The following is a 13,504-nucleotide window of genomic DNA, read 5'->3' as shown; positions in this document are numbered from 1 at the left end:
ACTTGTTGAGGGTTGATTTGTGTCCCATTATGTGATCTATTCTGGAGAATATTCCATGTGCCCTGGAGAAGAATGTGTATTTTGCTGCTTTAGGATGAAATGTTCTGAATGTATCTGTTAAGTCCATCTGGTCCAGTGTGTCATTCAAAGCCATTGTTTCCTTGTTGATTTTCTGTTTAGATGATCTTTCCATTGCTGTAAGTGGGGTGTTGAAGTCCCCTACTATGATGGTATTATTATCAATGAGTTTCTTTATGTTTGTGATTAACTGTTTCATATATATGGATGCTTTCAAATTTGGAGCATAAATGTTTACAATTGTTAGGTCTTCTTGGTGGATAGACCCCTTAATGATGATATAATGCCCTTCCTCATCTCATGATGCAGTCTTTATTTTAAAGTCTAGATTGTCTGATATAAGTTTGGCTACTCTGGTTTTCTTTTGACAACCATTAGTATGATAGATGGTTCTCCATCCCCTTACTTTCAATCTGAAGGTGACTTTAGGTCTAAAGTGGGTCTCTTGTAAAGAGCATATAGGTGGATTTGTTTTCTTATCCACTCTGTTACCCTATGTCTTTTGATTGGAGCATTTAGTCATTGACGTTTCAGTAAGTACTGAAAGATACGAATTTATTGCCATCATGTCGCTTGTAGAATTGGAGTTTCTGGTGGTGCTCTCTGGTACTTTCTAGTTTTTGTTGCTCTTGGTCTTTTTGTTTTGCTTTCTTTTTGTTGTTTTTTTTTTTCCATCTTTTCTCCCCTCAGAGTGTCCCCCTTAAAATTTCTTGTAGGGCTGACTTAGTGGTCACGAACTTCTTTAATTTTTGTTTGGGAAACTTTTTGTCTCTCTTTCTATTTTGAATGATAGCCTTGCTAGATAAAGAATTCTTGGCTGTGTATTCTTCTGATTCAGCACATTGACTATATCCTGCCACTCCTTTCTGGCCTGCCAAGTTTCTGTGGATAGGTCTGCTGCAAACCTGATCTGTCTTCTGTTGCAGGTTAAGGACTTTTTTTTCCCTTGCTGCTTTCATGATTCTTTCTTTGCCTGAGTGTTTTGTGAATTTGACTATGATATGCCTTGTTGATGGTTGGTTTTTGTTGAATCTAATGGGAGTCCTCTGTGCTTCCTGGACTTTGATGTCTGTGTCTTTCCCCATGTTAGGAAAGTTTTCTTTCGTGATTTGCTCACATAACCCTTCTACCCCTTTTTCTCTCTCTTTGTCTTCTGGGACCACTATGATTCTGAGGTTGTTCCTTTTTTAATGAGTCACTGATTTCTCTAATTGTTAAATCATGCTCTTTTGCCTTAGGCTCCCTCTTTTTTTCTGCTTCAGTATTGTCCATAAGTTTGTCCTGTATATCGTTGATTTGCTGCTCTGCCTTATCCATCCTTGCCGTCGTATCATCCATTAGAGATTACAGCTCAGGTATAGCATTTTTTATTTCATCCTGACTACATTTTGCTTCTTTTATCTCCACAGAAGGGGATTCCAATCTATTTTCAAACCCAGCTAGTATTCTTATTATCATGATTCTAAATTCTGGAACAGACATATTGCTTGTATCTGTGTGGATTAAGTCCTTGGCTGTCATTTCTTCATGCTCTTTATTTTGGGCTGAATTCCTTCATTTCATCATTTTGAAGGAAGAAAAGGAATTAATAAGGTAAAAAAAATTAAAATAAAAAATTAAAAACAGCACACACTCACAAAATAAAATAAATGATGCTAAATCCTAGGTTTGTTTTGGTCTGGTTGATGAAAGAAGCTTGCTAGATTAGAGAAAAAGGGGACCAAAAAAATGGAAAACGTTTGAAAATTTGAAAAAAGGTATACAATGAAATAGAATAAAGTGAAATGATGGAAGTAAAATAAAATTTGAAAAATTTACAAAAATTAATATGGTAGAAAAAATTAAACAAAAATATTTTTAATAAAAATTGAAAGTAAAAATAATTTCTTTCTCTTTCTATATTCAAGAAAAAGAAAAGAAATGAAAAAGAAAAGAAATAGATGGACCAGCCAACATACTAAAATATGATTGAGATTACATCATTTTCTCCTAGAAGTCAAACTATGAAGGACTTTATAGTTGTAAACTAAGCAGGTGGAGAGACTTGTGTTCCTATAGTGACGTTGGCCCGGTTGGGCAGGCTTAGTGTAATGGGTCCATTGTCCACTAGATGCCACTGCTCAGCTTACTGGGGTGGATTGTTTTGGTGCTTGTAGGAGTGTATGCACATGCGTAGGAGGGGTGAAAATGGCGTCACCCAGGTACCCAGTCTCTAGTACTGGAACTCTGTTCTCCCCACCTGTCCTTTGTCTCTGGCTTCCATCCACTCCCTGCTTTTACACTGCCCGTAACCAAACCATTAGGTTGCCAAGAGGCACCTTACTCCCAAGTTTTATCTCAGATGTGGCTGTGTTTCCCAACCCCTCACTTCTGAGGGACTGTGGCTTTGACCCGCTCAGATCCTCTGGGGGAGGGTCTCACCAAGCAATGGCTGGTGCTGGCCACACCCAGGAACATTCCAGGGATAGCACTGATGCCAATGCCCAGAAACTGCCCAGAAACTGCCAGCCCGACCCAGAAAAAGCTCATGCAATCATCTAGCAGCAACGTTTCAGGGATTATGGTAAATCACAACACACATCTGGCACCAATCTTCACCTTTAATTTCCTTATTCCAACACCAGCTAATGTGGTTCTTCTCTCAGATCTTTGCCTCTACCAAATGTCCTCCAAGCAGGGGGTGTGTCCCAAGGACCCCTGGAGCTCACTCTGCTCCTGGGTTTTCCCCCTTCCCACCAGAGCACCGCCAGGTATCGAACTATGGAGTTTCAGACTCTGTGCTCACCCTATTTATAGAGTCTTAATGGATTTAAACCCTGTCCTTTCTCCTTTCTCCCTTCTCCCTTTTTTGATTGGTCCCTTTGGCTGTTTCCACTTTTCCACTTTCTCTCTGGTTGCTTTTGCGGGGGGGGGGGGGGGTGATTTCCCAAACTCTCCCCGTCCCGGTCTCTGTCCTCTCTCTGCAAGCAAAAACAGCTCCTGCCCTCAGTGTGTTTGCTCTCCCCCACAGTTCACTTCTCTGTGCCGGGTACCTGCTGAGTTCTGTGGTTCAGGTTGTACAGATTGTTGTGTTAATCGTCAAATCAGTTTTCTAGGTGTGCAGGACGGTTTAGTGTTGATCTGGCTGTATTTTGTGGATGGGAGACGCAAAAAAAAAAAACCTTACATGCTGTTCTGCCATCTTGGCCCCTCCCCTCATTGTGGTTTTGATTTACATTTCCCTGATGCTGAGTGATGTTGAGCATCTTTTCATATGTCTGAAGGCCATCTGTATGTCTTCTGTCGAGAAATGTCTATTTAGATCAACTACCCATTTTAAATCAGATTGGTTTTTTTTTTGTATATTGACAATTATTTCCTGTCCCTGAAACAGTAAGGGAAGGGTTTCAGAGGAGGGGGACATTCAATCCAAATTTCAAGGGACAGATAGGGGCTCATCTACAGAACAAAGAAGAGAGGGACATTTGGAGTAGATGGAATGGAATAGAGAAAGGCACAGAGAAAGATGCTGCTGATGAAAATTAGTTTTTATGTGTGGTGCAGTATGCAAGTAAAATAGTTTTAGCAACACTTTAATAAACATATTTATAAAGGATCTGCTGTGTGTCCTGACACCTTGGGAGTAAGCAAAGAACCAGAATATATCTGCAGAGGATGTCCTGTCATGATTTTCAAGGCATTTGTGTGGTCATAGTATTGTAAAAAGTTGCTTTCTTTCTGCTTAAAAATATTTGGTGATTTTGCAATTAAGCTTAACTTTCAACACATACATGACTATATACTATTAAATAGAACTCAGAGATTCTTTAGACTACAGAAAAGGGAGTTTGTGTATTATCCCAAAACCAGCTAGAGACACTAATGAACATAGGTCAGGGAGTAACGTGTTTTAGAGAGAGCCTTCTAGCAGCTTGTAAGGATGGAATAAAGGGTAGGGGGTGATAGGTAGGGAGACTGGAGTCAGGAAGACCAGTTAAAAGATATTACAGCTCTGAACAAGAGATGGCATGAGTCTAAATTAAGACCATGGCAGGGGGAATGGATCAAAGAGGTTAGCTTTTGTTAGGGTTAGGAGAGGAAATGGAAAGAGTGTTTTCTACTATGATCTGCAGGCAGAAAACATACATCAAATCAAGTGCACACATATAAATTTTCTCCGAACAGTTCTTTATTAATAATGGTATCTTCTGATATTGTCACATCAGTTCTATTCTATCGTATTCTTTGAATACTGGGTGCAACCTACTGATTGATTCCATGCTGTAATTGATGAGGAAAAAGAAGCTCAGATTTGGCCATTGAGGTTGCAATAGCAAAAGGACATCAGAGTGGACATGTCTAGTGGGTTACTAAATTCATGAGTCTGGAGCTCTGGAAAGGATCTTGGACAGGACTGGGATCCATGGTGTGGATGAGTTCATCCAGGTCTGTGCAAAGAGAAGAGAGAGAAGAACCAAGACAGTGCCCAGGGACCCTCAAAATATTAATGGTAGAAAAGGAGTCCATGAAGAAAAAGGGAAAGAGCTATCTAAGAGGTAAGAGAACTCAATAGAGAATGGGGTCATGAAGATCTAGAAAGGAGAACACTTTGAGAAATAATAATTAACATGACCAAAAGTCAGAGTGGCCTGTATTTCTCTGAGTGAAATCAGAAATATCACAACATAATAGATTTATTTCAGATTAGTAAGCATGTATTATTTACACACTGTAGGGATATGCAAGATGTTACCTCTGTTCACAGCCTCAGAATCCTTCACAGGATGGCACTTCAGGCTGCCAGTGACAGTCAACAAGTGTTGGCCCAAGGGAATGCTACAAAGTTCCCACCCTGAACTTTCCATTTGTTAACTCACTAATGCATAATCTGTAAATATGTTCCTAGGAGAAGATTTGGGGGGTACCCAAATCTAATCAAGACAGTTAAGATGTGGTTTCAGAGATGCAAGATTAGGATGTGGTTGACACTCCAAAAGCAGCAGTCTAATGGATTGCTGTGTATTCTACCTTAACAAAAAATATATATAATATTTAATTTAAAAAAGGTTAAAGAAGGTTCGATTTTTAGGTAACTGCTGGGGAGATGGAAACTAACATTTAAAGTAAAAACTAAGAATTTGTCAAAGTCCTGGTCCCTGTCTAGGAGAAAGGGAGCCAGAGCAGACAATGTGAATATATGATTATTAAGATACTGACATCCTTATTTATACTGGGTCCAGTCTGACTCTCATGTATATTCTAAGTAAGTAATTTCACAGTTTGTAGCAGATAGTTCTACATAAGAACAAAGTTTTCATGTTTTAGGTACACAACTGCCTTTTATTGCCACACCTTTTATCCTTACATATATTTCTTTATTCCTACTTAAATTAATATTGCCTTTATTCACTTAATCTTTGCATTCCACTCAGATCATAAGAAATAGTTAATCTATAAAATAAAACTTGAAATATAGCATGAATTGGGAGATTGAGAGGGACCCATTTCTACCACAATTGTATTTTTCTTTTGATGTGTTGCTCAACTGCATCTATTAGCTGAAATCACTTTTGGAGATAATAGTTCAGAAGGAGAAGGCTGGGTATACATGTAGCAGAACCAACTCTATGTGCAGATACTCCTTTTTTTTATTTTTTATTTTTAAATTTTATTTAAATGTAAGTTAGTTAACATATAGTGTAATAATGGTTTTAGGAGTAGAATTTAGTGATTCATCACTTACATATAACAACCAGTGCTCATCCCAACAAATACCAACAAGTGATGGTAACACCCATCACCCATTTAGTACATCCCCCCCACCCATCTTCCCTACAGCAACCGTCAGTTTTTTCTCTATATTCAAGTCTCTTATGGTTTGTCTCCCTCTCTGTTTTTATCTTATTTTTCCTTCCCTTTCCCTATGTTCATCTCTTTTGTTTCTTAAATTATACATATGAGTGAAATCATATTATATTTATCATTCTCTGACTTATTTTGCTTAGCATAATACATTCTGGTTCCATCTGCATTGTTGCAAATGGCAAGATTTCATTCTTTTTGATTGCTGAGTAATACTCCATTGTGTGTGTGTATATATATATATATATATATATATATATATATATATACCACATCTTCTTTATCCATTTGTCAATTGATGGACATTTGGGCTCTTTCCATAATTTGGCTATTGTTGATAGTGCTATTATAAACATTGGGGTGCATGTGCCCCTTTGAATCAGCATTTTTGTATCTTTGGATAAATACCTCATGGTACAATTTATGGGTCATAGGGTAGCCCATTTTAAATTTTTTAGGAACCTCTATACTGTTTTTCAGAGTGGCTGCACCAGTTTGCATTCCCAACAATAATGCAAAAGTGTTCCCCTTTCTCTGTATCCTCGCCAACATCTGTTGTTTCCTGAATTGTTAATTTTAGTCACTCTGACTGGTGCAAGGTGGTATCTCAATATTGTTTTGATTGGTATTTCCCTGATGATGAGTGATGCTGAGCGTCTTTTCATGTGTCTGTTAGCCATCTGGATGTCTTCTTTGGAAAAGTGTCTATTCATGTCTTCTGTTCATTTCTTCACTGGAATATTTGTTTTTTGGTGTTGAGTTTGATAAATTCGTTGTAGATTTTTGATACTAGCCATTAATCAGATATGTCAATTCCAAATATCTTCTCCCATTCTGTTGGTTGCCTTTTAGTTTTGTCGATTGTTTCCTTTACTGTGCAAAAGCTTTTTATCTTGATAAAATCCCAACAGTTTATTTTTGCTTTTGTTTCCCTTGCCTCCAGAGTCATTTCTAATAAGAAGTTGCTGTGGCTGAGGTCAAAGAGGTTGCTGTTTGTTTTCTCCTCTAGGATTTTGATGGTTTCCTGTCTTGCATTTGGACCTTTCATCTATTTTGAGTTTATTTTTGTGTATGGTGTAAGAAAGTGGTCCAGGCTCATTCTTCTACATGTTGTTGTCCAGTTTTCCCAACATCATTGGCTGAAAAGACCTGTTTTTCCATTGGATATTCTTTCTTGCTTTGTCAAAGATTAGTTGGCCATACATTTATGGGTCCAATCTGGGTTCTCTATTCTGTTCCATTGATCTATGTGCACCATACTGCCTTGGTGATTACAGCTTTGGAATACAGATTGAAGTCCAGAATTGTGGTACCTCCAGTTTTGGTTTTCTTTTGCAACATGATTTTAACTATCCGGGGTCTTTCCTGGTTCCATACAAATTTTAGAATTGTTTGTTCTAGTTCTGTGAAAAATGCTGGTGTTATTTTGGTAGGGATTGCAATGAATGTGTAGATTGCTTTGGACAGTAACAACATTTCAACAATATTTGTTCTTCTGATCCATGAACATGGAATGTTTTTTCATTTCTTTGTGTTTTCTTCAGTTTCTTTTATAAGCTTTCTTTAGTTTTCAGTGTATAGATTTTGTACCTCTTTGGTTAGGTTTATTCCTAGGTATTTTATGGTTTTAGGTACAATTGTAAATGGGATAAATTCCTTGATTTCTCTTTCTTCTGCTTCATTATTGGTGTATAGAAATGCAGCTAATTTCTATATGTTGATTTTATATCCTTTGATATAAATTTTCTGAATTCATGTATCAGTTCTAGCAGTTCTTTGGTGGAGTCTTTTGGGTTTTCCAAACAGAATATCATGTCATCTGCAAAGAGCAAATCCTTCCAATTTTGATATCTTCTGTTTCTTTTTGTTGTCTGATTGTTGAGGCTAGGACTTCCAACACTATGTTGTACAACAGTGGTGAGTATAGACATGCTTATTGTGTTCCTGACCTTAGAGGGAAAGCTCTCAGTTTTTCTCCATTAAGGATGATATTAGCTGTAGATCTTTCATATATGATCTTGAGGTATGTTCCTTCTATCCCTACTTTTTGAGGGTTTTTATCAGGAAAGGATGCTGTATTTTGTCAAATGCTTTTTTGCATCTATTGAGAAGATCACGTGGTTCTCATCCTTTCTTTTATTAATGTGATATATTGATTTGTGGATGTTGAACCACCCCTGAAGCTCAAGAATAAACCCCACTTGATCATGGTGATTACTGCTTTTAATGTATTGTTGGATTCCATTTGCTAGTATCTTTTTGAGAATTTTTGCATACATGTTCATCAAGATTGGTCTGTAGTTCTTTTTATTGGAGTCTTTATCTGGTTTTGGAATCAAGGCAATGCTGGTCTCATAGATGACTTTGGAAGTTTTCCCTCCATTTCTATTTTGTGAAACAGCTTCAAGAGAATAGGTGTTAACTCTTCTTTAAGTGTTTGTTAGAATGCCCCTGGAAAGCCATGCAGCCTGGGACCCTTGTTTATTCAGAGATTTTTGATTATTGATTCAATTTCTTTACTGGTTATGGGTCTGTTCAAATTTTTTACTTCTTCCTGTTTCAGTTTTGGTAGGATATGTCTAGGAATTTGTCCATTTCTTCCAGATTGCCCAGTTTGTTGGCATATAATTGCTCATAATGTTCTCTTATTTTTGTTTGTTTTTCTACAGTGTTGGTTGTGATCTCTCTTTGTTAAAATTTTATTTATTTATTTATTTATTTATTTATTTATTTATTTATTTTTAACGTTTATTTATTTTTGAGACAGAGAGAGACAGAGCATGAATGGGGGAGGGTCAGAGAGAGGGAGACACAGAATCCGAAACAGGCTCCAGGCTCTGAGCTGTCAGCACAGGGCCTGATGCGGGGCTCAAACTCACGGACCGTGAGATCATGACCTGAGCCGAAGTCGGCTGCTTAACCGACTGAGCCACCCAGGCGCCCCTATTTATTTATTTTGAGAGAGAGAAAGAGAGAGAAGAGGGGAAAAGAGAAGGAGAGACATCCCAAACAGGCTCTACATCATCAGTGCAGAGCCTGACATAGGGCTCAGACTCACAAACTGAGATTATGACCTGAGCAGAGATCAAGAGTTGGATGCTTAAACAACTACACCACCCAGGCACCCCTCTGCTCTTTCATTCATGATTTTATTTACTTGGGTTCTTTCCTTTTTCTTTTTGATAAATCTAGCTAAGGGTTTATCAATTTTGTTAATTCTTTCAAAGAACCAGCTCCTGGTTTTGTTGATCTGTTCTACTCTTTTTCTTTTAATTTTGATATCATTGATTTCTGCTCTAATGTTTATTATTTCCCTCTTCTGCTGGTTTTGGGCTGTCTTTGATGTTCTTTTTCTAGCTTTTAAGGTGTAAGGTTATGTTGTGTATTTGAGACCTTTCTTCCTTCTTTAGGAAGCCCTGGATTGCTATATACTTCCTTTTTATGACTGCCTTTGCTGCATCCCAGAGGTTTTAGATGGTCATGTTTTCCTTTTCATTGGCTTCCATGTACTTTTTAATTTCCTCTTAAATTGTTGTTTAACCCATTCATTCTTTAGTAGGATATTCTTTAATCTCCAAGTGTTTGTGGTCTTTACAATTTTTTTCTTGTTATTTATTTCAAGTTTCATAGCATTGTGGTCTGAAAATATGCATAGTATGATATCAATATTTTTGTACTTGTTGAGGGCTGATTTGTGACCCAGTATGTGATCTATTTTGGAGAATGTTCCATGTGAACTCAAGAAGAATGTGCATTCTACTGCTTTAGTATTAAATGTTCTGAATATATCTGTTAAGTCCGTCTGCTCCAGTGTGTCATTCAAAGCCATTTTTCCCTTGTTGATTTTCTGCTTAGATGATCTTTCCATTACTATTAGTGGGGTGTTGAAGTCCCCTACTATGATGGTATTGTTACCAATGAGTTTCTTTATGTTTGTTATTAATTGATTTATATATTTGGGTGCTTTAAGTTTTGTGCATAAATATTTATAATTGTTAGATCTTCTTGGTGGATAGACCCCTTAATGATTATATAATGCCCTTTTTCATCTCTTATTCCAGTCTTTGTTTTTTGTTTTTTTTTATTTTTTTTTCAACGTTTTATTTATTTTTGGGACAGAGAGAGACAGAGCATGAATGGGGGAGGGGCAGAGAGAGAGAGTGGGAGACACAGAATCGGAAACAGGCTCCAGGCTCTGAGCCATCAGCCCAGAGCCCGACGCGGGGCTCGAACTCCCGGACCGCAAGATCGTGACCTGGCTGAAGTCGGACGCTTAACCGACTGCACCACCCAGGCGCCCCCCAGTCTTCGTTTTAAAATCTAGTTTGTCTGATATAACTATGGCTATTCTGGTTTTCCTTTGAGCTCCATTAGTATGATAGATGGTTCTCCATCCTCTTACTTTCAATCTGTAGATGTCTTTAGGTCTAAAATGAGTCTCTTGGCTATATGTAGGCAGCATATAGATGGGTCTTATTTTTTTTTATCCATTCTGATACCCTACGTCTTTTTATTGGATCACTTAGTCCATTTACATTTAGAGTGATTATTGAAAGTTAATGAATTTATTGCCATTGTGTTGCCTGTACATTTGATGTTTCTGGTGATGTTCTCTGGTCCTTTCTATTCTTTGCTGCTTTTGGTCTTTTTTGTTTTGTTTTGTCTTTTCTCCACTCAAAGAGTCCCTCTTAAAATTTCTTGCGGGGCTGATTTAGTGGTCATGAACTCCTTTATTTTTTCTTTGGGAAAAGAGAAAGGAAAAAAAGTTAAAAATTAAAAATAAAACAAACAAATAAACAAACCAGCAAACAAAATGAAACCCAAATGAAGTTACATCCAGTTTCCCCTAGAACTGAAACTTTGCAGCACACTATAGTACGTAAATTAATAAACAGGTGGAAGGGATTTGTGTTTGTCTTCTGGGGGATATGCCTGGAGGGTTCAGGTGGGCAGGGCTTGGTGTAGTAACTCTGTTATGCACTTAGTGGTGCTGCTTAGCTTACTGAGGTTGATACATGTGTGCACGCTAGAAGTGAAAATGGCTTCACTCAGCTCCTTAGTCTCTGGTGCAGGAACCCCATGCCCTCAACCAGCCCACAATCAAGCATCCTCCTTTGTCTCAAGCTTCTGTCTGATCCTGCCTCTACCCTGTTTGCGTCCAAGCTGTCTGCCTGCCAAGTAGCACTTCCCTCCAGAGTTTTATCTCAAATGGGGTTGTGTTTCCAAACCCCACACTTCAGTAACTCCCATGGTTTTCTGGAGGACTCTCTGGGGGAGGATCTCACTGAGCAATGGCTGCATGCTGGCTTGCCCCAGAGAATGTTCCTGCTATTGTGCAGTGGCAGACACCCAGAGTTTATGGCAAATCACAACATACAACTGGCACCAGGTTTTGCTGTCCTCTGGCATCTTTGTTCTAATATCATTAAACGTGGCCACTCCCTGGGGTCTGTTGGGACCTATGCCTGTGGGGAGGCCATATGGCTTCTACCAAATGCTATCCAATCAGGGAAATCTCCCTGATGTCACCCTTCAGACCATGCTGCCTACTCCTGGGGATTCACCCTACTTTTTCACCAAAGCAATGCCAGGCACTGAGCTTCAAACTTCAGACTCTGAGCTCCACTCTTTATAGAATCTTGGTGGTATTGAAACCCTCTCCTTTCTCTCCTTTAGTGATTTTGGGGAACAGATTTCTTGTTCAATCCCCTGCGAGTATTTTCTCTCTCTCTCTCTCTCTCTCTCTCTCTCTCCAGTTACTTTCAGGGGGAGTGCTTTTCTTGTGCGATCCCCATGTGCTGCACTCTCTGCCTTTCTCTTTCTCTGTCATTTCTCCATGAAAATGGATCCTTACCCTCTGTGGCTCTATAGCTTTTCTCTCCCCCAATTCACTTCTCCACACCATGTACCTGCCAAATTCACTGGCTCCAATTATGCAGGATTGTTGCATTAATTCTCAGATCAATTTCCTGGGTGTTCAAAATGGTTTGATGCTGATCTAGCTGCATTTCAGGGACGAGACAAGCTCAGGGTCCCTTACTACTCCACCATCTTAACTCCCCTGGGCAGACATTCCTAAAAGAATGGGGAGGAATTAATGATCACATAGTGGCTCCATAGGACTGGCATACTCCCATTAGGGGAAAATTTGTTTGTATATTTTATTTCCAGCTGTGAGGTTGGGTTTACATTTACCACGACTTGGCCTCTCTAATGAGTTGTGGTTTTTTTTAATGTTTATTTATTTTTTGAGAGAGAGAGAGAGAGGGCATGAGTGGGGGAGGGGCAGAGAGAGAGGGAGACAAGAATCTGAAGCAGGCTCCAGGCTCCAAGCTGTCAGCATAGAACCCGACCAGAGGCTCGAACCTACAGACTGTGAGATCATGACCTGAGCAGAAGTCAACACTTAACCTACTGAGGCACCCAGGCACCCCCCCTTTTTTTCTTTTCCCTCTCTGATGGATTTGATCAGCAGATTTAAGTTAAAAACAAAAACAAAAAAATCTCAAACTTTGGCTGCATTTACTGCTTATTTGTATTGATAAATCTCAGGTCCTTTGGTGGGGGAACTAATATCTACCGAGATTGTGCCTCCCTCAATTCAATATTTATTGACTCCTACTATATGCCAGGCATTGTCCTGTATAAGCAATGAATACATTAAAATCTCTATTTAATAATCCCTGTTAAGTTGAATTCAATTATTTAGAAGTTATGCTGTGTGGAAATTGATTATGATATGACTTAGCCCCCAAAATGGGATATAAAATGGTATATTATATATGATGTCAGCTCAGCTCAGTGAATTTATATACATTCATAAGCAAGAGAAAAGCCCATTTTCTGGTATAAGCTTAAATTTGCCTCTTTCTTTATGCCTGCTTATGAAAATCAAATATCTCCCATTGCAGTCATTCCTGAACTAGATTCCAAAAGGGAAATTTGAGGGGTTGGAGAATTTAGTACATCGTCCTTTTTGCTTAAAAGTTATTTTTTTTAAGCAAGCCTATGCTTGGTACAAAACTAATACACACACACACACACACACACACACACACACACACATGGATATTCTCGATGTGTATCAATGTGTGGGGTGTGTTTGGGGTCTTTCCCCTAATACTTTAAGGTCGGATACATCTGCATGAAATTCCCAGTGGATAAAAGGGAGGGAGATGCATTAGTGAGTGATCTAACTAGTTTACTTTTCTATAAAAACTCCATCCTGGACAGTTAGCGATCTCTTTCATTCAGCACGAAGATCTAGAGGTTTCTTTATTCACTCTGAACACGTGAACACCTCCAGAAAAAACTCAAGCTCACCATTTTGCCATTTGCTTGATCTTTTCTTTACAATGTGCCTCAGGAAGGGTAGATGAAAAATTTGAAATATAGTAATAACCCCAAGTCATTTCTGTTTCTTATTACATTGTCTCTTCATCCCACCACATTATTTTTTCAAAGGATCCCCAAGATGCCATCCCCAGAGGAACCATGCTGGCCATTTTCATCACCACTGTTGCCTACATAGGAGTTGCTATTTGTGTAGGTAAGTTGTATGTCTTTGGTGTAAGAATTCCAGAAT

The 13,504-nt window shown here is 38.6% G+C and overlaps 1 protein-coding gene across 1 annotated transcript in view; it reads left to right on the top strand.

Moving 5' to 3' along the window:
- SLC12A1 (solute carrier family 12 member 1) overlaps positions 1–13,504 on the top strand; it is a 101,458-nt gene that overhangs the window by 32,854 nt on the left and 55,100 nt on the right. The window contains exon 9 of the mRNA XM_047863020.1: positions 13,384–13,468. Coding sequence (XP_047718976.1) covers positions 13,384–13,468 — 85 coding nt within the window. The remainder of the gene's footprint in view (positions 1–13,383; positions 13,469–13,504) is intronic.

Source organism: Prionailurus viverrinus, chromosome B3, assembly GCF_022837055.1.
Source record: "Prionailurus viverrinus isolate Anna chromosome B3, UM_Priviv_1.0, whole genome shotgun sequence".
In the NCBI taxonomy this organism is placed as follows: domain Eukaryota; kingdom Metazoa; phylum Chordata; class Mammalia; order Carnivora; family Felidae; genus Prionailurus; species Prionailurus viverrinus.
Note: the sequence above shows the minus strand (reverse complement) of the source record. Positions and strands in the feature narration are given on the sequence as shown.